This window comes from Chelon labrosus (genome assembly GCF_963514085.1).
Source record: "Chelon labrosus genome assembly, chromosome: 23".
Lineage (NCBI taxonomy): Eukaryota > Metazoa > Chordata > Actinopteri > Mugiliformes > Mugilidae > Chelon > Chelon labrosus.
The window spans coordinates 19,621,577-19,642,810 of NC_140356.1; the positions used below are offsets into that span (position 1 = coordinate 19,621,577).

The 21,234-nt window shown below is 40.6% G+C and overlaps 1 protein-coding gene and 1 pseudogene across 2 annotated transcripts; one reads left to right on the forward strand and one right to left on the reverse strand.

The window, feature by feature from the left end:
- Positions 1 to 1,201: 1,201 nt before the first annotated feature.
- On the forward strand, positions 1,202 to 8,563 carry LOC311508557 (peroxisomal succinyl-coenzyme A thioesterase-like; annotated as a pseudogene). The gene is made up of 11 exons (XR_014699904.1): positions 1,202 to 1,297; positions 3,078 to 3,285; positions 3,673 to 3,772; positions 3,853 to 4,037; positions 4,268 to 4,431; positions 4,805 to 4,924; positions 5,028 to 5,110; positions 5,196 to 5,289; positions 5,388 to 5,468; positions 6,502 to 6,642; positions 7,997 to 8,563. The product of XR_014699904.1 is annotated as a peroxisomal succinyl-coenzyme A thioesterase-like (transcript).
- Positions 8,564 to 8,707: 144 nt separating this feature from the next.
- Positions 8,708 to 17,542, reverse strand: cUnh12orf56 (chromosome Un C12orf56 homolog). The gene is made up of 14 exons (XM_084573373.1): positions 17,279 to 17,542; positions 14,509 to 14,707; positions 13,190 to 13,205; positions 11,988 to 12,192; positions 11,561 to 11,743; positions 11,378 to 11,454; positions 11,088 to 11,232; positions 10,811 to 10,905; positions 9,976 to 10,065; positions 9,796 to 9,883; positions 9,638 to 9,712; positions 9,478 to 9,555; positions 9,215 to 9,396; positions 8,708 to 9,110 (listed from the first exon to the last, which is right to left on the reverse strand). The coding sequence occupies exons 1-14, from the start codon at positions 17,534 to 17,536 to the stop codon at positions 8,999 to 9,001; spliced, it is 1,803 nt and encodes a 600-aa protein (XP_084429499.1). The 5' UTR covers positions 17,537 to 17,542; the 3' UTR covers positions 8,708 to 8,998.
- Positions 17,543 to 21,234: the final 3,692 nt, after the last annotated feature.

Here is a 21,234-nt window from a genome sequence, read left to right on the forward strand (position 1 = left end):
CTCTGCCGTCAGTTTGTGTCACTCTGTTGCTATTTTACATCATTTTAATGGCGACTGTTCATCTATCTGAGATTGTCCTGCATGTTTTTGTCCATTAGTTTCGTCTCTGTAGTCGTTTTGTGTGTCTCTTTGTTATGTTTGTGTTCGTTTTCCACTGACATTTCCATCAGATGTGTCTCTGCAGTCGCTTTAAGTCATTTCGTGTCTATTTTTTGTCATTCTGCAGCTATTTCAGATCAGTTCTAATGGCTTTTATCATTATTCTGAGGTTGTTTTGCATCTGTTTTCCTTTTGTATTGTTTTTTTTTTGCATCAGTTGTGTCTCATTGTTGTTGTTTTGTGTCCGTCTGCAGTCGTTTTGTAGCATTTTGTGTCCATCTAAACTTATTCTACATCTCTCTGTGGTTGTATTTCTTCATCTTGTGTTGTTTATTCTATCTGTTGTGTCTCTGCGTCACTCTGTAACCATTTTACTTTTATTTGTGCTTTGTTTGCATGTGTTGATGCTCGTTTTGCATTGTTTTGTCCATTAGTTCTGTCTTTTTAATTGTTTTGTGTCTCGTTCTAATTGCTGCATTTCTGTCTGCAGTTATTTTGTGTCCATCTCAACGTATTTCTACATCACTCTCTGGTTATTTATGCTCATTTGTCCATCAGTTGTGTCTCCTTGTTGTCGTTTTGTGTCTGTTTGCAGTCGCCTGGAAGCTATTTTACTTCTGTTTGTGGTTGTTTTACATGTTTCTTATGTTGACCTTGCATTTTTTTGTCAACCTGTTCTCCCTCTTTTGTTTGTGTGAGCAACCAGATTCCAGGGTTTCCTGCAGAATTCCTGTTTCCACTTGAAACCATTTCCTCACTTTTTTCATCTCTGTTTATATATTTATTAAATGTAGATTGTTGCTCACGCACCCATGTCAGCTGATGTAACTAAAAATAAACTTGTGTAATAACTAATTATTACAGATTAAAAGTGTCCCTTTCTTATCTGAGCACTTAAACGCGACCTTTGCCTCACAGGAAGTCACGTGATAAAGTTTTCCCTTTTTTCCCTTTAAGTAGAAGATTTACCTTTTCCTTCAACGTGTTCTCGGGAGCGCGTTCGCTGAAGTGTCGTGAGCGCGCTCGTTTACTCGTAACAACCTTCGTTGTCCTTCGAAGTAAACACTTTTTTGTTTGTTTTGTTTGTTTTTTTAGAGTTTATGGGTTTTACGGTTTTTACAAGCGACACGTGAACGCAGCGCGACATCAGTTTGTCCCTTGCGTCATCTCTGTGACTCCTTCGAGGACCGACGCTCCGGTGAGTTAAAATTAGACTATATCAGGCTAACGTCCACTAGTCGGATCGGAGGAGAGCCCGTGTGGGGCGGGTTAAGCGTGTAAGCTCCTCCGCTAGCATTCGGCTAAGTTCGGCTAAGCTAACGTTTGCTAATGAGGCGATAAAACGCAGAAATATTAAAGTGGACTTTAACTTTTGGGGGCTTTCTTCTTATTCTACTACGGTCAAAACTATTATTCAACGAGTCTGGACGCATGCGCAGGACGTCTCTAAATCAATCAACCTTGATTTGATTTGAACACATACAAATCAATGAGCCAGCCTTTCTTCAACTTATAAAAACCCCTCTGTTGGGTCAGTTAGGACTTTACTTGAGTGTCAGAATAATGGATGATTTATTTCTGCTTTGGTTTAAGTAGTTTAACTTGGGTTAAACGTTTCTCAAGCTTCTTAAAATAAGTTTCAAGATATTAAGTCCATTCCTCCTCCTGAAATCTGGTGGAATTTAGTTGGGTTTGTACGACTGCCCACTAGTTTATTAATGGGTTAAAGGTCAAGGATCAAGTTTTGCCACAACTTTGGAGGTTTTCTTGGCGTCACTGTCCATTTGCGACAAATCTTTAACTCCCTGGCCGATGTCTTGAGTTGTCTCTCTAGTCCGTCCTTCTGCAAATCACCTCCCCACAACATGATGCTACCACCTCCATGCCTCACAGTCAGGATGACGTTCTTTGGATCATAAACGGCGGTTTATACTTGACTACGGCAACTTAGCTCCGTAGCCTGACGTGCACCTTACCAAAAATGTAACTACGAGTCGCTGTGATTGGTCCGTTTGGTAGTAGCGTGTTTCCGCTTTGGTATTTCTGGCTGCTTCTCCATCTCCGCAAAACATACTGATTGTTTTGGGTCAATAAAGGAGGAAAGGTTAACTGAGGAAGGTCGGAGATACAAACATTTGTGCGACTCGTCTTCGTGGAAAAGTTTTGGTGAAAGTTTCAGTCACCGTTGTTGAAAGTGAAGCAGGAAGTAGGAATAAAAGTTAACCTAACTGGCTAAAAAGACACAGCGCCAACTAGTGTTTGGGTGGAGTTGTTACAGACCGATCCGGACTGACGAACACCGGCGTAGGTTACGTACGTAGGTTACGGCATCTGTGTCCCGCAGTACCTTAAATGAGCCTTAAGCTTTCCCCCTTTTTTCCTACAGGCATAACAATAGTCAGCTTTTTTTTTTTTTTTTGAGTCCAGAGGACATTTTTCCAAAATGGCGGTGCTGGAGCTTCTTCGATGCCGAGCAGCCGCTCGATGTAGGACTTATTTCCTGCACTATCAACACAAGGTCTTGTCTCTTTTTCTACCAAAGTTCATTCATCTCTAGGAGACAAAAGGTGGAGTCAATAAGATCAATGGTTCTTATGACAAAGTTGTCCATTATTATAGCTTCTTGTGTTTCTAACAATGCCAATAAAGCTTGTTAATCAGCATGTTGTCCGGCTCATGTTCAGATTGCCCTGTTTCTACCATATCCAGATAGACTTTCGAAGGTCATGGCAGCAAACGCATACGATGTTAAATAATCGATATCGGCTCTTTTAAATCTATAGTATGTGGGTTGAGGAGGGTTTTAAAAGTGTTATGGTGTCTCCATGTCATCAGACACCAAAGCTTGTTGGCGTCATATTGCGTTTAGAGACCTTTGGTCATTGGTCCATCCAAGGAGACGGTTTAATCAGTAAATCATTGTCTTTTGAAATCTTATCCTTGAAAACTCACGTTCTTTTTCTTTTTCATTTCTCCAGAGACGATCGTCCGTCATGTCCCAACGAGCTCCTCCGATTCTCTCCGTCCACCCGACTCGGGCACTGGTTGACGAGAAGCTCCAGGTGTTGGTGGAGAATCTGCCTCCGACATGTCCGGTGACCGTCCACTCCCTCCACCAATCGGAGGACAAGGACTACTGGGAGGCCTATGGGCACTACGTCAGCGATCACAGCGGGACTGTGTATGGTGGGTCCTCTTTGTGTCCATCTCTAGGAGACAGAAGACGTCTTCTTCCTGTGGGATATAGTGGCTGCCAGGTCCAGTGGGGTTAATACAGTATTGTTTGCACAGGAGGTGGTGGAGACCAAAAACGGAGCAAAAAAGTGAGAAAAATCAAACTAAAATGGCCAAAAAACAAAGTAAATGTCTTGCTCTCCCATTAGTCATTTAAGAATCCCTCAAATCTATTTAGTAACCCTCATGGGAAAGTCGCTGTAGGTGCATATATTTTATAAATGTCTAAACCAGAGTAACCCATTAAGATAGAGTTTGGGAATGCCAGACAGAGACCTGATGGTTTGCCAGCAGTCTGAAAATAAATAACCTCCATGTTTTTATTTCCTTGTCGTTCAGTATCAGATGATCCGAGTTTTGGAGGCACCTACTCTGGGAAAGAGCCCATGGGTTTGCTGTGGAGCATGCGTCCCGTCCCAGGCAGCCGCAAAGGCCTCAGGTAAAATATCTGTTAGTCACAAGGGGGCGCCAAAGATACGAGGAAGAGTCGGTTTACACACAGTTTTCTTTCTGGACCAGGCTGAGGAAGAGGAACGTGTGCGCCCCCATGCTGGTCAACATCTCGGTCTACAGAGGACACGAGGGATTCAGGGACCAGAGGCCCCTGGCATCAACGCTCACAGAGAGATGGTACATGGCTCCAGGCGTCAAGAGGATCGATGTCAAAGAGAAAGGAGTGCGAGGGACGCTCTTTATACCTCCAGGTACTACTACGACTTCATACCATAAGCCTATAAGTGGCTTTATCTGGAAACTCCAGAGTGAGTTTCAGCTAAATGTTGACATGTTTGCCTAAAGCTTTACTGTTTTGGTTCACTTCAGTCACAACAGGTATTGAGTAGCTAAAAAAGCCAAATGTTTCCCTCAGGAGGTGGTGGAGCATCAAACTGGAGTAAAAACGTTAAATTAATTTCCTGTTTTCTCCGTCCCTCAGGTCCAGGACCTTTCCCCGGGATAATGGACATGTGGGGCGGCGGTGGAGGGTTGGTGGAGTATCGCTCGGCCTTGCTGGCGTCTCATGGTTTTGTTTCGTTGGCGCTGGAGTACTTCACTTCTGGAGAGGTGCAGTCAGAGCATCTGGAGTTAAGCTACTTTGAGGTTCGTGTTCGAGTTTGTAAACAAACTGCATCGCGTTTCTTCGTCCGATTTCAATATGAGTTGTCTTTCAACTGATAATAAGATACCTCTGCATCTACTGAATAGACATGACTACTGTAACTCTTCTGTCCATCACTACATTAAGCCCCGCCCCAATCTATCTGATTGGCCAGGCAGAGCTTTGCAGGAGCAGAATCAGTTCCCAATGGAAAGACTCCAGACCGACCTCTGGCCACAAATCACGTTGTGATTGGCCTTGAGGCTCTGAATGCAGCTTTTGCGCTAAACGTTTCTTCCATAACATAACATCTACAGTATGAACACAGCTTGTACTATCATAACACTTCATTTGCTGGTTTCTACCTCTTCACAGGCGGCGTTTACTATGCTCAAGGACCATCCTCAAGTGTTGTCAGACAAAGTTGGACTGCTGGGGCTTTCCTTCGGCTCGTTTGTGAGCTTCTGCTTGGCGGCTGAGAGCACCGTCGTGAAGGTAAATACCGAAATTGCCTTTAAGTCCTTAAAGGGATAATTCCAGTATATTTGAATCTGCCACATTTCCCATTAAAATGTCTGTGGGTCTTGTTGTTTTTCAGCCTTCTTGCATTGTTAGCGTTAGCAGCAACTACTCATATCCACCAACCAGGACAATCGCTGGGTTCAGTGAAGCTCTGAAAAGGTCAGTGCTGCGTTTGTCAGTAGCATGAATGTACTTCATAAAGTTTTACATTTGTAGTGACATGAATAATTATGTTTGACGACAGGGATCATGACAACGTACGTGTGGATGAAAACAACCACTATATCTGGAAAGGTATAGGTATTGCCCTTTTCAATGACCCTTCATTAAAAGTGGATGTAAGTAGCCTTCCGTTACAGCAAATTATCAATGTCAGTGTTTAATTTGTGATCAAATTATAGTTTCTTAACGGGTTTTAATTTTTTTTTTCTGCTAGGTGCGGAAGATAAACTGTCCGATGTTGCTGATCAATGGTTGTGATGATCAGAACTGGCCATCGGTGGAGACGGCTGAGGATGTGAGCTCATACACATAATCTGTAATCTGTGCAGCTTTAGCCTAAAATAAGATAACGTTAGTCCAGGAGTTAGCTATTATTGTTAGCTACAGCATGAGGCAAAATAACTTATCGTTAGCCCCCGAGTTAGCTTAAACAGCATGCATATGCATAGCTGCTGTGTTAGCTTAAAGTAGATACTCTCAGTCACCGAGTTAGCAGCTGTGTTGACTTAAACAAGATATTAATATCTGCAGTGTTTCCTAAAATAAGATACTGGTAGCGTAAGCAAGACACTGTTTCTTAATCTGTGTGAGCCTATGAGTTAGCCGACGAAATAAGATAGCCGCAGAGTTAGCTTAAACAAGATGTTGATAGTTGTTGTGTTAGCCTGAATAAAATATGACTCTGCTACATTAGACAAAACAAGATATCGTTAGCTGCAGTTTACTGAAATAAAATACTGTTAGCTTAAACAAGATACTAACAGCTACTGTGTTAACCAAAGAAAGATACTGTTAGCTACAGTGCTAACTTGAAAAAAGATACTAATAGCTAGGCCAACTGTGTTAGCCAAAGAAAGATGGTGTTAGCTGCAGTGCTAGCTTAAAAGAGATACTAGTAGCTACTCTGTTGTTAACCAAAGAAAGATACGTTAGCTACAGTGCTAGCTTAAATGAGATACTGTAAGCCACTGAGTTGGCATAAATACGCTACTAATAGCTACTGTGTTAACCAAAGATACTGTTAGCTGCAGTGCTAGCATAAACAAGACACTAATAGCTACTGTTAGCTGCAGTGCTAGCTTAAATGAAATACTGCAAGCCAGTTAGCATAAACGATATACAAATAGCTATGATATATTGTTAGCAGCTCCATCAGCCTAAACAACATACCGTTAGATGCAGCTGATGATATTTGGTTGAAGCCAACACCTGGACCTCCTCGATCCAGATGTTTGTACATCATCTACACATTGTTATCACTCACCAAAGCTGCTCTGAAACAGATTTTCACGTCGTTTTTCCTTTTCACTTTTATCTTTCACCTTCAGATTGAACAAATGATGCACTCAGCCGGGAAGGACCACCTGCTGAGCCGGGTTGATACCCTGATGCAGGACATCTGATCGAGCCTCCTTACTCACCTCATTTCAGAGCAACTAACTTCATAGTGCCCAGCAGAAACGAGAAAAGTGGGTTATACTTACAGAAGCTTGTTTTTTCCGGGAGCATCAGCTCGACACAACAAGGATTTCACAATAAACATATTAGTGACAATATTCAGCACACTGAAGCATGCTAGCACTAAAGCTATGCTAACATGTCTATGTAGCTTTTAGGCAATGTCTCATACGTTGTTGGGTTTCTATAGATTATTATAGTAAATGTTGAACCTTGTTACCTAGCTTCCTACCTAGCAACCATCTGGCTGTGAGCTTCTGCAAAGCTAAGAAAACAACTGCTAGCATAAGCAAGGCGCTATTTGCCATTGCGCTACTCTTAACTAGCTAACGTTAGCCTCTACTTGAACACAGTCACAGTTAATAAACATGCCATATCATTGTTAGCCGGTATGCTAACCCAAACAAGATGGCATTAGCTACTCTGGTAGCTTAAAGAAATTGATGTCAGCTGCTATATTAATAAAACAAGACAGCATGTGCGATACTGTGCTAGTTTAACAAGATAGCATTAGCTGCTATGTGGCAGCCTTGACAGGAAAACGCCAGATGCCATGTTAACCTAAACATGATAGCATTAGTTGGTCTATTCATTAACAAGATAACATTAGCTGCTGTGTTAGCCTAAACAAGATAGCATTAGTTGGTCTATTCATTAACAAGATAACATTAGCTGCTATGTTAGCCTAAACAAGATAGCATTAGTTGGTTTATTCATTAACAAGATAACATTAGCTGCTATGTTAGCCTAAACAAGATAGCATTAGTTGGTCTATTCATTAACAAGATAACATTAGCTGCTATGTTAGTCTAAACATGATAGCATTAGTTGGTCTATTCATTAACAAGATAACATTAGCTGCTATGTTAGCCTAAACAAGATAGCATTAGTTGGTCTATTCATTAACAAGATAACATTAGCTGCTATGTTAGCCTAAACATGATAGCATTAGTTGGTCTATTCATTAACAAGATAACATTAGCTGCTATGTTAGCCCTAAACAAGATAGCATTAGTTGGTCTATTTATTAACAAGATAACATTAGCTGCTATGTTAGCCCTAAACAAGATAGCATTAGCTGCTAGGTTCATAAACAAGCTTCTATAGCAGGCTAAACTAGATGATGTTAGCCGCTGCATTAGCCTAAACAAGATAACGTTATCCTTTGTGAATGCTGACGGTGAATATTAGCCCAGATATCGGTTAAATGCTAATGCTAATGTCAAAGGAGCCAAATCAATGTTGTGAGCAAACATTAACAAAAGTATTGTCTCCCGTGAGCTAAACTTAGCATGTTTCCTTTTCATAGAACATCAAACTGCCAGTTTTTACATTTACATTTCATGTCTCACGTGTATTTTTCAGTAATACTGCTGTGGGGAGGAGAAACCAAAGCCCATTCGGACGCTCAGGAGGACTCCTGGAAGAAGATCTTGTGCTTTCTACAGCAACATCTGTACTGCAGCCCGAGTCTCAGAGCGAAGATGTGAATAAGGAGTCGAATCGCTGCTTCAACAAATATGTTTTCGTTCTGATTTCTTGAATTGAACCATAATTTGTACAAAACTGAATCCCAACTTAACACTTAATTTCTTAAATGTTTGTTTGTGTAAATTAGTTCTAATATGACTGATCAACATGGATGTCTAAAACGTTTAATAGTATTTTACCAGATTGTTGTTTTAAATAAAAACAGGAAAGGAGAAAACCTTCCCATGATGCCGATGCTGCTTTCAAATAGCGTTGTGTTTTTCATGTTTATGAGTCCATATGAACAGCGCCCCCTTGTGGTATTCGCAATATGTTGAAGGAACAACTATATTCCCAAAAGCTTCACCCTTTAATCATGTCTTTAGATTTCCTACATCACCTTGTCGTTAGCTTGCTAACTGTTAACGTCAGTAGCTTCTAGACGCCAAGTAACTAAGACAGTTACTGAAAGAGTCAAGAAGAATGGCTGCTAACACTTATAGGCTAACGGTAGCTACTGTGGTTGCCCTGCTTTCACCTTGAAGCAGCTGTTTTCTTGTTTATTTAAACTTTAGAGGCGTATTTTCACACAAAAACAGCCTTTAAAATTTGGGAAAAGGATGTGACACTACATCGTTTGCAAAGCTAGCTCACACGTTAGCCTATTTTCGGTAAAAACGACAGAGTCTTAAATAGTGACTTAGACAATTTCAGTTTATTTAGAGTGCACTCAGAGGCTTTTGAACACTTTACAGGTTAAAATATCAGATTAGCTGATCAGATGACACGGGAACATTCAGAGTGTCTGAGGCCTTACAGCTCGAAGCCCAGAATGACTTTGGTAAAGGCACACTTTCCTTCAGCGTTGGTGAACTGGGGTTAAAAACAAAGCGTGGATCATCGGTTCAGAATCAGATTGAGAATATACTGGACCAGTCGTAGAGTCGGTCGGCTGATCGGGTAGCGAGGCGGCAGCTTCTCCTCTGCACACGACGGCTTCACGAAGTACCTGAGGAGAGGAAAGTCAAAAAGGCAAGAGTGGAGATTTATGAATCTATGGAATGAATGTTTGAGTGAGTCTGGAGCAGGAAACGGCAGCAGAGCAGAGCGAACCTGAACTCCTCTCTGAAGTGTGAGCGCAGGTGCTGAGCCATCTGGTTGTTGTACTGCAGACACACCAGCAGGAGGCGACAGCGCTGGAAGAGTAGGACGGACTGGACCGGACTCAGAGCAGACTCCCTCAGGCTCGACAGAACCAGCACCACCTGCTGGGCCTGGTAACCAATGAAGGACAACTGGAGGGGGAGGGGGGCAGGTTTGGATTAGATTGGGTTTATTATTATTATTATTATTATGAATGAAACAGTGAGGTCTACCATGTGAGGATGAGGCTGCAGGACTCGAAGGATCCAGCCGACGCAAAGGAAGTTGTCGGCAGAGAAACACCTGCTGGTCTGAATAAAAGAAGAACAAGAAAAGGGTCTGCATAATTTAAATTTACTAAAAATAAAATATAGTAATGAATACAGCTATCACCTCGTGGCCTAAAAGCAGCAGCTCAAAGAGCAGAGAGCAGGCAGCATCCAGGTACTCTGCTAGTAAGACCTGAAGCTGGAAGAGGATGATGATGATGATGATAAATACATTAAAAAGATTTTAATCTGATTTATTAAAGTTATCAGAGAGCAGCTCACCTCAGACTCGACCACAGACCCTTGGCTCTGTGTCTCTAGTTGTGGATCACATATCAAGGCGAGCAGCATCCTGGAGGCCAGGGCCCCTCTGCAGAGACATGACGGTATGAACGTACAGGACAACACACACACACAGAGAGAGAGAGCGTCTCTTAACACACAGACAGGTGGGACGTTTACTTCTTGGCAGAGAGCAGGTTGATTCTGGCGGCTTCCACCTCCGTCTCTCTGAACATGATGGCGAGCGTCTGGACGATCAGAGTGCTCAGTCTGGAGACAAACAGCGGCCAGGTGTTACTCACAAATACTACCACTGCTACTACTACTACTACTACTACTACTACTGCTACTGCTACTGCTACTGCTACTGCTACTGCTACTGCTACTACTGCTGCTACTGACACCAAACTGAGACAATCAGCATCATCATGTAGTCGTTAAATATCAAACAGGAGCTGATTAAACGAGTAATTCAGCGCTGCAGACGTCTTGTAAATCATAATCTAACTGTAGCCTTAATCTGATTTTATTCTAATCTAAGCCCAACCTAAATGCAAACTTATTATCCTAACCTAAACATAACTCTATCCTGACTCCAGTCTAATCTCATTCTAACCTCAAACTAAAGCTGTCCCAACATAAACCCAAACTCTTTCTCCTAACCTAAACCAAAAGTCAACTTCTTTCCCTGAACCTGATTTTAGATTAATCTACATTCAAACTTGTTCCAACCTAAACCTAATCTCAATTCTAACCTTAAACCCAAACTCATTCTCCTTACCTAAACCAGACTTTATCCTAATCTAAACCCAACCTAAACCTGGTTTTAGCCTAATCTACATTCCTTTATGTCCCAACTTAAACCCAATCCTATCTTACCTAATCCAAACTAAAACCCAAACTTCTCTTCAGTTAAATTGAACCAAGCTAACCAAGCCTTCACACTCATGTAAATGTGTGAACTGTTTTGTCACCACAACATGACATAAACACACACACACACACTGTAGCTTACAGTAGCTGATCTGGGGTGTAGACTCCACTGGGACTCTGACAACCGTGAAGACAACCCTCCAGAGTCTGGACCATGAAGACACACACCTCACTGGACTGAAACACACGAGAGAGAGAGAGGGAACAGAAACTCTTCAGAAACCATCTGTTTGTGAAGACAGGACTGATTTAAGACCCCGTTTTTGTAAACAGTTTTATACCAATATCTCCAGGAAGGAAAGTTAGGAAAGGTGGAGGTTTAAAGGTGAACCTTGGTGGCCTACATATGAGCATCTCACCCTCCAGAAGAGGCGGCGCAGCATGACGTTGCGGTGAGCGGCGGTTCTCAGCTCCTGCAGCAGCAGATACAAACTCTCCACGCTGATCCCGTCCTGGAGCAGCTCCGAGCTCAGCTGACCGAACAGGTGAGCCGTCTGCTCCCAGCTGCAACGACACCAGCTTCAGATGCTTTATTCACATTTACAGACAAAAAAAAACCCCTCCACTATCCCACTGAGGGATTCTGAGGACTCAAATGTATTGAATGTATTATTATAAACGTAAATAAAAGGCGTTAGGAGTTTGTTACCTGATGGCAGGAGCAGAGGGGTCGGCTGAAGCAAGGCACCTCCTCCTGTAGAGAGGGTCTAACATCAGAGTGGACCTCTGGACGCACAAACACACAAACCACAGACTGAGTAGAGGGAGACCATCAAATAAAACAATCTGAATCTGAGGAACCAGGACCGGTCTCCGAGGGGCGAACACTCACGATGATGAAACTGTTCCAGGAGCTCTGCAGGTGGAGGTAAAGCCGGGACGTGTGCGAGACGGCGTAAAGGTGCAGCTCTGCCTCCCTCTCCACGCCGCCGCTGCTGCCGCTGCCGCCGCCACCGCCGTCCACGCCGTCTCGCCTCAGCAGGCGGGACAGGACCGAGCCGATCCTCCACGGTACCTGGAGCGCCACAGCGGCACACGACGGGTTCAGGAAAAAACGTTGTACTTTAAAAACATAAATGTAAACATCTCTAATTAATGCACATCAATAAAAAAGTGAAATCTGATTGGTTTTATGAATGAAAATCTGAGCATTTGTTCAGAAAGTGTAACTGCATCCTAAATCTCTTCTCTTCAGAGCGAAATGCCAAAAATTTTCCTTTAATTTACGACGAATAATCTCAGGACGAAGCCGTTCATACCTGAGCTAACTCGCGGGTGTTGAGCCGTTTCTCTGAGGGTGATGAAGGTGAGGTGGGTGAGGCTGAGGAGGAGTATGAGGGGTGAGGCTGGGTGGGAGGGCGCGGGACCATCAGGAGGCCCAGCGTCTCTGGGTTGGGGCAGGAGGCAGAGCGTGCCGGCTTCAGCACAGGCTGGAGCTCGTCCTTCCTCCACCGGCTGTCCTTCCTGACGGAGAGAGGAGGAAGAAAAGTTTGATTTGATTTTAAAATAATAATAATAACGCTAAATGTGTTTTTAACCGCCAGAGCTCGTCTACAGATTTACTCTTTAGACTCAGGCCGGGGCAGGAGACGACTCTCTACTGGGGAGGGTTTGGTTTAATGACGTCCCGGCGGCGAACGGAGCAGCCGAGCGCGAGACGGAGTTTACATCACGCCCGTCAGCTTTACAGCAGTCTGTCGTAACCAGGCAACAACTCAGCAGCCAAGAGACAACACTAACTAATTATAATGTGTCTGTTTATTATATAATGAAATATTTACTGTGATCTTCAGTAACCTAACGAGGATGTAGATTAACGACCATTAGACGATAGATTTCTCTCTTATTTTAACGTCTGTAAGCGCTTGTCCATCTGTCCTCGTTTCAGATCCATCATGACCTGGATAAATCCTAATATATAGAACGTTTTATTGGCCACTCATTAACCCAATGAAATGAGATGATAATTAAACATGTGTACAGTCTGATGACTCCAACCCAGTGAAGCGACAGCGGAGCCACTCAGTGAACAGTGTCAACTCTCAGAGTGAATAAGTCATGAAGCTACCTGAGACACTGATGAGGCTCATTATACACTCAGGCAACACACAGCTTTCATTTAACACAACATCTCCACACGTTCACCGCTGAGCTTTAACTCTCCACCGTCCTTCCTCCTCCTCCTCCTCCTCCTCCTCCTCCTGTAAAGCTTTTATAACTCAGAGTTTGTCTGTCGCCCTGACTCCAGCGCACAAACCAAACACCAAACAGACTCGTAAAGCTGAAGGACTCCTCCACAGAATATAAAAACACCGAGCAGACAGTCGGGACACCGGACTAGAAAATGCTCCCGTGTGTTTTAAAATAAGCGTGTTTCTTTAAGAGGGATTAAAAAGTAAGAGCAGCCGGAGCTCGGGCTTCCAGACACGGATATCAGGTACAGGTGTATGCGAGTGCTCACCTCTCTGCAGGATATCCTGTGGAGGAAGCAGAGAGAGCACGGTTAGAGTTACAGGTAGAGAAATAGAAGGACACATGAGCTTCACTCGTCTTTCCACACTGATTTAATCCCTCACAACAACAAAAAGGATTTTACAATAAATAATAAATAAATGACACGGTTAAAGAAGTAAACCTGGACTGAACTAAAGATGAAACTGTAAAATCTGATGCTTGGAGCCAAATCCTAAAATCTGAGTTACAACTTCAGATTAAACATATTAAATACTTTCAGCCAATCATCAATCCACAAAATTACAGAAAGACCAAAAGCTATGGCGTCCAATGTCTTGGTTGAGTGAATTAACCCTTTTATTATCTTTTAGAACCCTTTATTTTTAACTAATAGGTAACACATGACAATATCAACAATTTCTTGTAATGAGAACGAGTTTGTTTTGTTTTTGTGACACAAACGGATGAGTCTAAGTCCGATATTCAATCTATTTTAGCTCTATATTTGGTCTCCACCACCTGCTGAAAGAAATATCCAACATTTCGCAAACTGTTTATCAAAAAAATGCTGCTTTTCTCTGTTTTCTATAATTCTAAATGTAATTTTTTAACTGTTTTAACTGTTTCTAAAAGACTATATCCGATAGTCGATTAGCTAACCGTGAGAAAATGGATGGGTATGGATTTCTTTTAAAGAAAATACTACTATTGTCTTTATAAGACCAATAACTAAGCCAACAGGTACTGTATTTTAATTTTTGTTTCACATTTTTTCTGACAAATTAATCTTTTACTAAAACATTTGGTGAATAACTGTCCATCTATTGATTAATCGATCAATTTACTATTGATTTACGCTCTAAAAAGTCACTTTTAAAAGCTACCTAGCATTATAATCTCTATAAAATAAACATTACTTCGGTTACTGGACAAAATAAGACATTTGAAGATGTGGCTGAGATTTTTATAGACATTTTTTAAGCAGAATGTTATTATTAATTAAAAATATAGTGTTGGAGCTAACAGTTATCTTTATTACACTAAAACTCAGCAAATAAATACTGTATTTTATTAATTAATCAATAGTTAATTGTTCTATATCCTTATTTTCAAATCTAATGTGATATCACTTATTATTTATTAAGTAAATTAAAACTTTTTTTGACATTTCTATCGAGATAAAAACAGTAGAAACTGATTTTATTCTGTTTTTATTTACATTTTCGGTTTAAACTGCACACCTGACACCTGATAATGTCAACGCTGAGATTTCTAGCTCCATTTTTGGTCTCCACCACCTCCAGCTTCTGACCAAATCGTCTCTACCTTCTTCTGTGGTGGGCGTTATCGCGGCGCAGTGGCTGTTCCTCCGGGACGACGGGTCCGCAGGAGGAAGCTCCACCCCCTTGTCTCTCCTCAGCCAATCGCGGCCCTTCCTTGCGGGCTTTTCGGCGACGTAGGTGATTCGTACGTGCTGGCAGCGCTCCCTGTCCTTCCCGCTGAGGAACTCTGGGAGGTCGTTCACCTGAGGAGACCAAACATTTTTTTCTTCTTGTATATCATTGTCAACAAAATATTTCTTCTCTACTTGAATATAAATAGAAACATATATATTTATAAGCTATTTGCATATGAATAGCATACAACTGAATCTCAATTCAGTCTCTACTTTTGTGTACTTTCACTCAAATGTGATTTTTGTTCACATTTATTCATTTTCTCTATTTATTTTTGTGTTTTTTCTGCTATTATAACAACTCTAACCAGGTTTACATCCAAATCTATACAATCTTTGTGTAAATATAAACAGAACTAATTCTCCAGTGTGTGAATTTAAACCGTCACATAAGAAGAGGACTCGATGAACGTCAGTGTTTTCGTCTCTTAAGTGAATTTGACATGTTTCTTTACACGCATCGTTATTTATCCCGTCGTGTTACAGAAGCGGCTGAAGCTGTCAAGAGATCAGCAACAGGTAGTAAACTGACCGTTTAACGCAGACAGGATTAGATTAGAAGTTAAACCGCTGACATAACGAGATGAGGTCGAAATTAGAGGCTTAGCCGCCGCACACGGGGCTTTCCTGCTGGACTCTGCAGGTTATGTGGCGCTGTGGCTCAACCTATTTTAAGCTTATACTGGTGCAGACTGGTAGTAAGAATAAGAATAATAATAAGAGTCTAAAAATAATGTTCTCCTGATGTGCTTTCATTCTGAGTTGTGTCGGCATCAACCTAGTGAATCTAAGTCCGATATTCTGTCTCTTCTAGCTCCGTCTTTGGTCTCCTCCACCTCCTGAACTAAATATTTGACTCTGGGGTAATTGTTTTGCCGCTTTTGTGTTTTTATTTGTCTGATTGCGGCTTGAATAGAGTAAATAAGTTCAGCAAAGATCAACGGGAGTTAAAATGGTACGAGAATAAGCTGAATTACTTATTTGCAGGTCCTGTTTTTCGGATAATCAGACACAAGTCGCTGCGTTACTTCAAAACTGCAGAAAACCTGATTATTTTCAGGCGAGTTCTGCCCTTCATAAAGGGCTTGAGTTTAGCAGGACTTCTGGACGTTTATTTTAAATAGACATTGGAGATAATGACGTCCTCTGGATGTGGAAGTCGTACTGGATGGAAGAATACTGGTACCTTGCATGTTTGGTCAAATACGATATAGAGAAGGTGAGAAAAACTGTTTTAAAGCATCATATCTCCCAAATTTCTTTTATATTTCAAACACGACGTGAACAGGAGGCCGTGTGAAGTGTTATTTACCAGATCTGAATTAATTCAGTCAATGGAAAAGGTGCGATGTGAAACCTGTGAGTAGAAGTCAGCGATCTGTAATCTGAAGAATTTAACACCGATCAAACAGCAGGAGACTCTTAGTTAATGAGGCCACAGTGTGACGCGCAGGTATTTTCACTGGCTTTGGTCGCAGATAAGGACGTAACTGAAGATGATCTCGTTATCAATTAATCGGCTGATGTCAGATCAGTCATCACGTTGTTTGGTGACTTCAAAACGTAAGTCACGTAACCTCGAAATATTCAATTTGCTACAGAAAGAAAGAGAAAAGTACCGGCATATTAATAATTCATACTCTGCTCCTACTAATTATTTTTTAAATTATTAATAAATCTGCTAATTACTGATAAAACTGTTCTCATCAGGCCAAAACCCGGTAAAAGTTTAATTTTCCTTCATTTATGTGAAAGAAAAACTTCAAATCATCACATTTTAGAGGCTTTAACCAGGAAATACTGAAAGAAAACATTCAAACGACTGATTACATTGGAAAAATATACGATAGGCGTGTAAATATGTAAAATATCTGATAAGCTGATGAATTAAACTTCTCAAGTTTCTTCTAAATTTCCATTTAAAGCACAAAGACGTCAAAATATTTCACAAAATAAGTAGAAAACTGGATTGTTCAAGTCTTATCCAGATAACACTTATTCTTCTTTCTTCTGAGATGAATATTTAGGACAAAATACAACATTTGAAGACCTGGCTGAGGCATTTATTAAAGACGTTATGGATTTCTTTTAAAGAAAATACTACTATTGTCTTTATAAGACCAATAACTAAGCCAACAGGTACTGTATTTTAACTTTTTTTCACATTTTTTCCTGACAAATTAATCTATTACTAAAATATTTGATGAATAACTGTCCATCTATTGATTAATCGATTAATTGACTATTGATTTAAGCTTTAAAAAGTCACTTTTAGAAGCTACCTAGCATTATAATCTCAAATAAAATAAACATTACTTCGGTTACTGGACAAAATAAGACATTTGAAGACGTGGCTGAGACTTTTATAGACATTTTTTAAGCAGAATGTCATTATTAATTAAAAATATAGTGTTGGAGCTAACAGTTATCTTTATTACACCAAAACTCAGCAAATAAATACTGTATTTTATTAATTAATCGATAGTTAATTGCTCTATATCCTTATTTTCAAATCTAATTTGATATAATTTATTATTTATTAAGTAAATTAAAACTTTTTTTGACATTTCTATCGAGATAAAAACAGTAGAAACTGATTTTATTCTGTTTTTTAAATTTACATTGTCGGTTTAAACTCACCAGCTCTATGTCGCGCACGCGCCCGAAGCTAACGGCCGTGGTGAGCGTGCGCGGCGGGTACTCGGTCAGGTACACGCGCTCGTCGCTCAGCACCGCGTACATGTACACCTTGTTGATGGCCTCCGACACCACCACGCACGGCTCGTGGGCTCGGATCCGCTCGTACACCGCCCGCTCCGTGTTCCGCTTCAGGAAGGAGTCCAGCTTGGCGTTGCGGCGGCAGAGGAGCGTCCCGGAGCCGCTGCCGGTCCGGGCCATGACGGGACCGGAGCTTCGGGAAGTTTAACCCCCGCTGCGGTGCGAGGCTGCCGGTCTGGTGTCACTTTCCATCCGGAAAGTTTGAGCTCCACGCTTTAAAGCTACCGGGACAGGTGACGGACGCCGGTACCGACTCGGAGTGAGCAGGTAACCCGCCGCCGGCTCGCTCCATCACACACGCTGCTCTCTGATTAGTCCGCGCAGTGAACGCTTCTGATTGGCTGGAAGATAAACAGCTATTTCAGGAGTAATTTCTAATGCGCATGTTCGGTTCGGATCATTCGGATTAGCCCCAGATGACATTTCCTGATTGCTCCCAACCTTTGACCTCAACCTGATGCAAACAAATAACAAATAATAAAACAAACAAATAAAACAAATAAAAGTTTTTATTTTTAAATGTTGTAAAAATAATAAAAATATATTTACAATTGTAGAGTAGAATTCATTCTTAAATATAACTTACAAATAAATAAATAAAATAAATAAATAACATTTCTACAAGCAAACGTGTCTTACATCAACATAGTTTCTGTTAAATAAAACATAAAAATTGTACACTAATTTTTAAAACTGTAGAATAGAATACATTCTTAAAAGTCATTTAGAAATAAATAAATAAAATAACTTTTCAAAAGCAAATTCTTTACAAGCAAACATTTCCTTGGTGCTCCTGACCGAACACACAATTTCTTTTAATTGTTAAAAATAATAAAGGTGATACAATCATTTTAAAATAGCAATTCATAGAATAAATTCCTAAAGATAATAAATATATTAAATAGAGACCGTTTGAACTTAACTAGTAAGACGAGAAAAAGCATCATAATGTATTTTCTGCTGGATATACAGATATTTATAAGAGGCATTGTGTTACTGTGAGAGCAAAATATATGTATATATTATATTATATTATATCATAACTTTCAAAAACAAGTTACAAGAACCACATTAAAACCCAAAGTAGAACTACTTAAACTCTGTTTTATAAAACAAATAATAAATTTTATATATCAAAATCCCTTGCAGTTTTAGCATTATCTTATTATCTGACCAATCAACTCATTATTTAGTGTTGTTGTAGTTCTTCAATCTTACCACTAGATGTCAGTATAATAGCATATTTGCTCAATGTCCCTTTTTTAAAAATGTAATTAATCTCTCTCTCTCTCTAAACATTGTTAATTCATATTTTTGCTGGTCATCTTAATCTAAATGTTAATACATTTACTGTCATCTTGGGTTCATATAAACCAGAAAAAAAATGCCACATATGTGAAGTTATGTCCTTCGTCCTCCTCTTCTGCCTCGTCCTCCTCTCTGTGACCCGTCCTCTCTCTCTCACACACAGAGGCGAATCTGGCTGCAGCTTTGAAGGGGAGCTTTGTAACGGGCGTGAAAAGACCAACGGCATCACACAAAACACACACACACACACACACACACACACCACGCAGGAGATGAAGGCCGTGTTGTCTTAGACGCCTCAGAGTCAGTCTTTTATGCAGCGCGGCGAGAAAACCGAGACACTGAAGAAACACTGAAGCAGCTCCAACTGATCTGAGGCTGCTGATTGTTCAGTTTATATTTAAAAATAAGGGGCTGGGTCCACAGAAATAATAATAATAATAAATTTTATTTATAAAGCACTTTACATCAAAGATCTCAAATGACCAAAGGTTTAAAAATATTACACAAGGACGATGAAGAACAGACTTAAACGCTGATCTAATGATATAGTTAATGATTATTTCGACCTTATTACCAAAGCTTCATCATCTAATAAGTTTCCTAATTAGGAAAATTACTATTATTACTATTTGACAGTTTAGTTTGTCAAATGTTTAAAAAAATATTCACAATATTCATAAATAATCAATCATTTTCCAATAATCGATAATATCTTAAAACTTCCTCAGGCTGGTCACTAGCATCCTTAGGCTAGCAACCAGGTGATTCACTAGCATTCACAGGATAGCAAATAGCATCTATAGACTAGCGACTAGCACATCTAGGTGAGTCATTAGCATCCCAAGAATAGCAGCTAACATCCAAAGCTAATGATTAACTTTTAACACTACTCACAACAATCCTAGGCTAGTCATTAGCATCCCTAGCATAGCCACTATCGTCACTTGGCTAGCAGCTATTTCAAGGTGAGTCATTAGAATCCCTAGGTGAGTGACTAACTTGCTCAAGCTAGTTGCTAGCAATACTAGGCTAGTCTCTAGCGTCCTAATGATAGCAACTAACTTTCTTAGGCTAGTCCCTAGTGTGTCCCTACACTCATGACTAGTGTTTCTTGGTTAGTTATTAGCCTAGGCTAGTCATTAGCATTGTAAGAATAGCAACTAGCATCTCCAGACTAGTGAGTGTAATTTCTAGGCTAGTTAATAATGTACAAGTAGAAATAATATCTTAATCAGCTAATTTATAACAAAACAACACATTTAATAAGCAACTTTTATTTTTAATGCAACATTTAATCATGCAAAATGAATATTTTTTAGACATCTCACTCTGTTTAGTTAAGGCGGTCACCTCTAAAGTCGCATTTCTGCAGCTCTGGTCAGCCGGGTCTCACTGTACTCCTTCATCACCATCACCGCCTTCATCATCCTCACCATCACTGTGTGTTTGTGTGCAGCTGCCAACAACGGTGGTGGGCTGACCGCTCACACTGATGCCTTTGTTCTGCAGAAGAAGAAGTAAACAGCAGCAGAGATGGAGAATATAGCCTCATGACACACTGGGTTTGGCTGGTGTTGACCTTCGTGGCTCGTTGGAGGCTGACAGTTGGAGGTTTAAAGTTCAAAAGCTAACTGTTGGCGTTTTTTGTTCACTTCACGGCTGTTTATAATGAAACTAAATAAAAATTATTTACGTGTAAATACTGTTATATGTACAGTAGGCAGTAAACCTGAGTTCATTGCAACAGTTTTAGTAATTTGCAATTATTGTATAATTTTTAAGTTGTCTAGTTAGGCTAGCAAATAACTTTCTCATGCTAATAACTAGCATCCTTGTGACGGACAACTTTTCAGGCATCCCTATGCTACCAACTAGCATTTCTATTATATCAGCTAGCGTTTCTAGGTTAGTCATTAGCTCAGGTAAGTTGTTAGTCACCAACAACCCTTGGCTAGCAACTAATGTTCTCAGTGGTCAGCCTATAGGCTACTATGCTACAAGATTTTTTTGGTAAGTCATTAGCATTCTAAGAATAGCAACAACAGCCTTTCTCATGGGAGTCACTAGCAATCCTAGGCTAGTCATGACCATCCTTGTGATAGCGACTAGCATATGTAGGTCGGTCATCCTTAGGTTAGTCATTAGCATTCCTAGCATAGCCTGGTGTCATTTCTAGGTTAGTTAATAATGTAGGCAAATAACTTTCTAGTCACCAGCAATGCTATGCTAGCAAATTACTTTCTCAGGCTAGTCGCTAGCATTCTTAGGCTAGCAACTAGCACATGTAGGCCAGTCATTAGCATCCCAAGAATAGCAGCAAACACCCATAGCCAATGATTAACTTTTAACGTTACTCACCGACAATCCTAGGCTAGTCATTAGCGTCCCTAGCATAGCAACTACTGTTACTTAGCTAACAGCTATTTCAAGGTAAGTCATTTGAATCCCCAATGATAGCAACTAACTTTCTTAGGATAGTCACGAGTATCTCTATACTCACGGTTTAG

Coding starts and splice junctions, on each gene's coding strand:
- cUnh12orf56 (XM_084573373.1), bottom strand. CDS start 17,536: ATGGCCCGGACCGGCAGCGGCTCCGGGACGCTCCTCTGCCGCCGCAAC. Junction 10,906..11,087: donor TGCGCCGCCTCTTCTGGAGG/GTGAGATGCTCA, acceptor CGTGTGTTTCAG/TCCAGTGAGGTGTGTGTCTT. Junction 9,556..9,637: donor TGCTGCTTTTAGGCCACGAG/GTGATAGCTGTA, acceptor TCTTTTATTCAG/ACCAGCAGGTGTTTCTCTGC.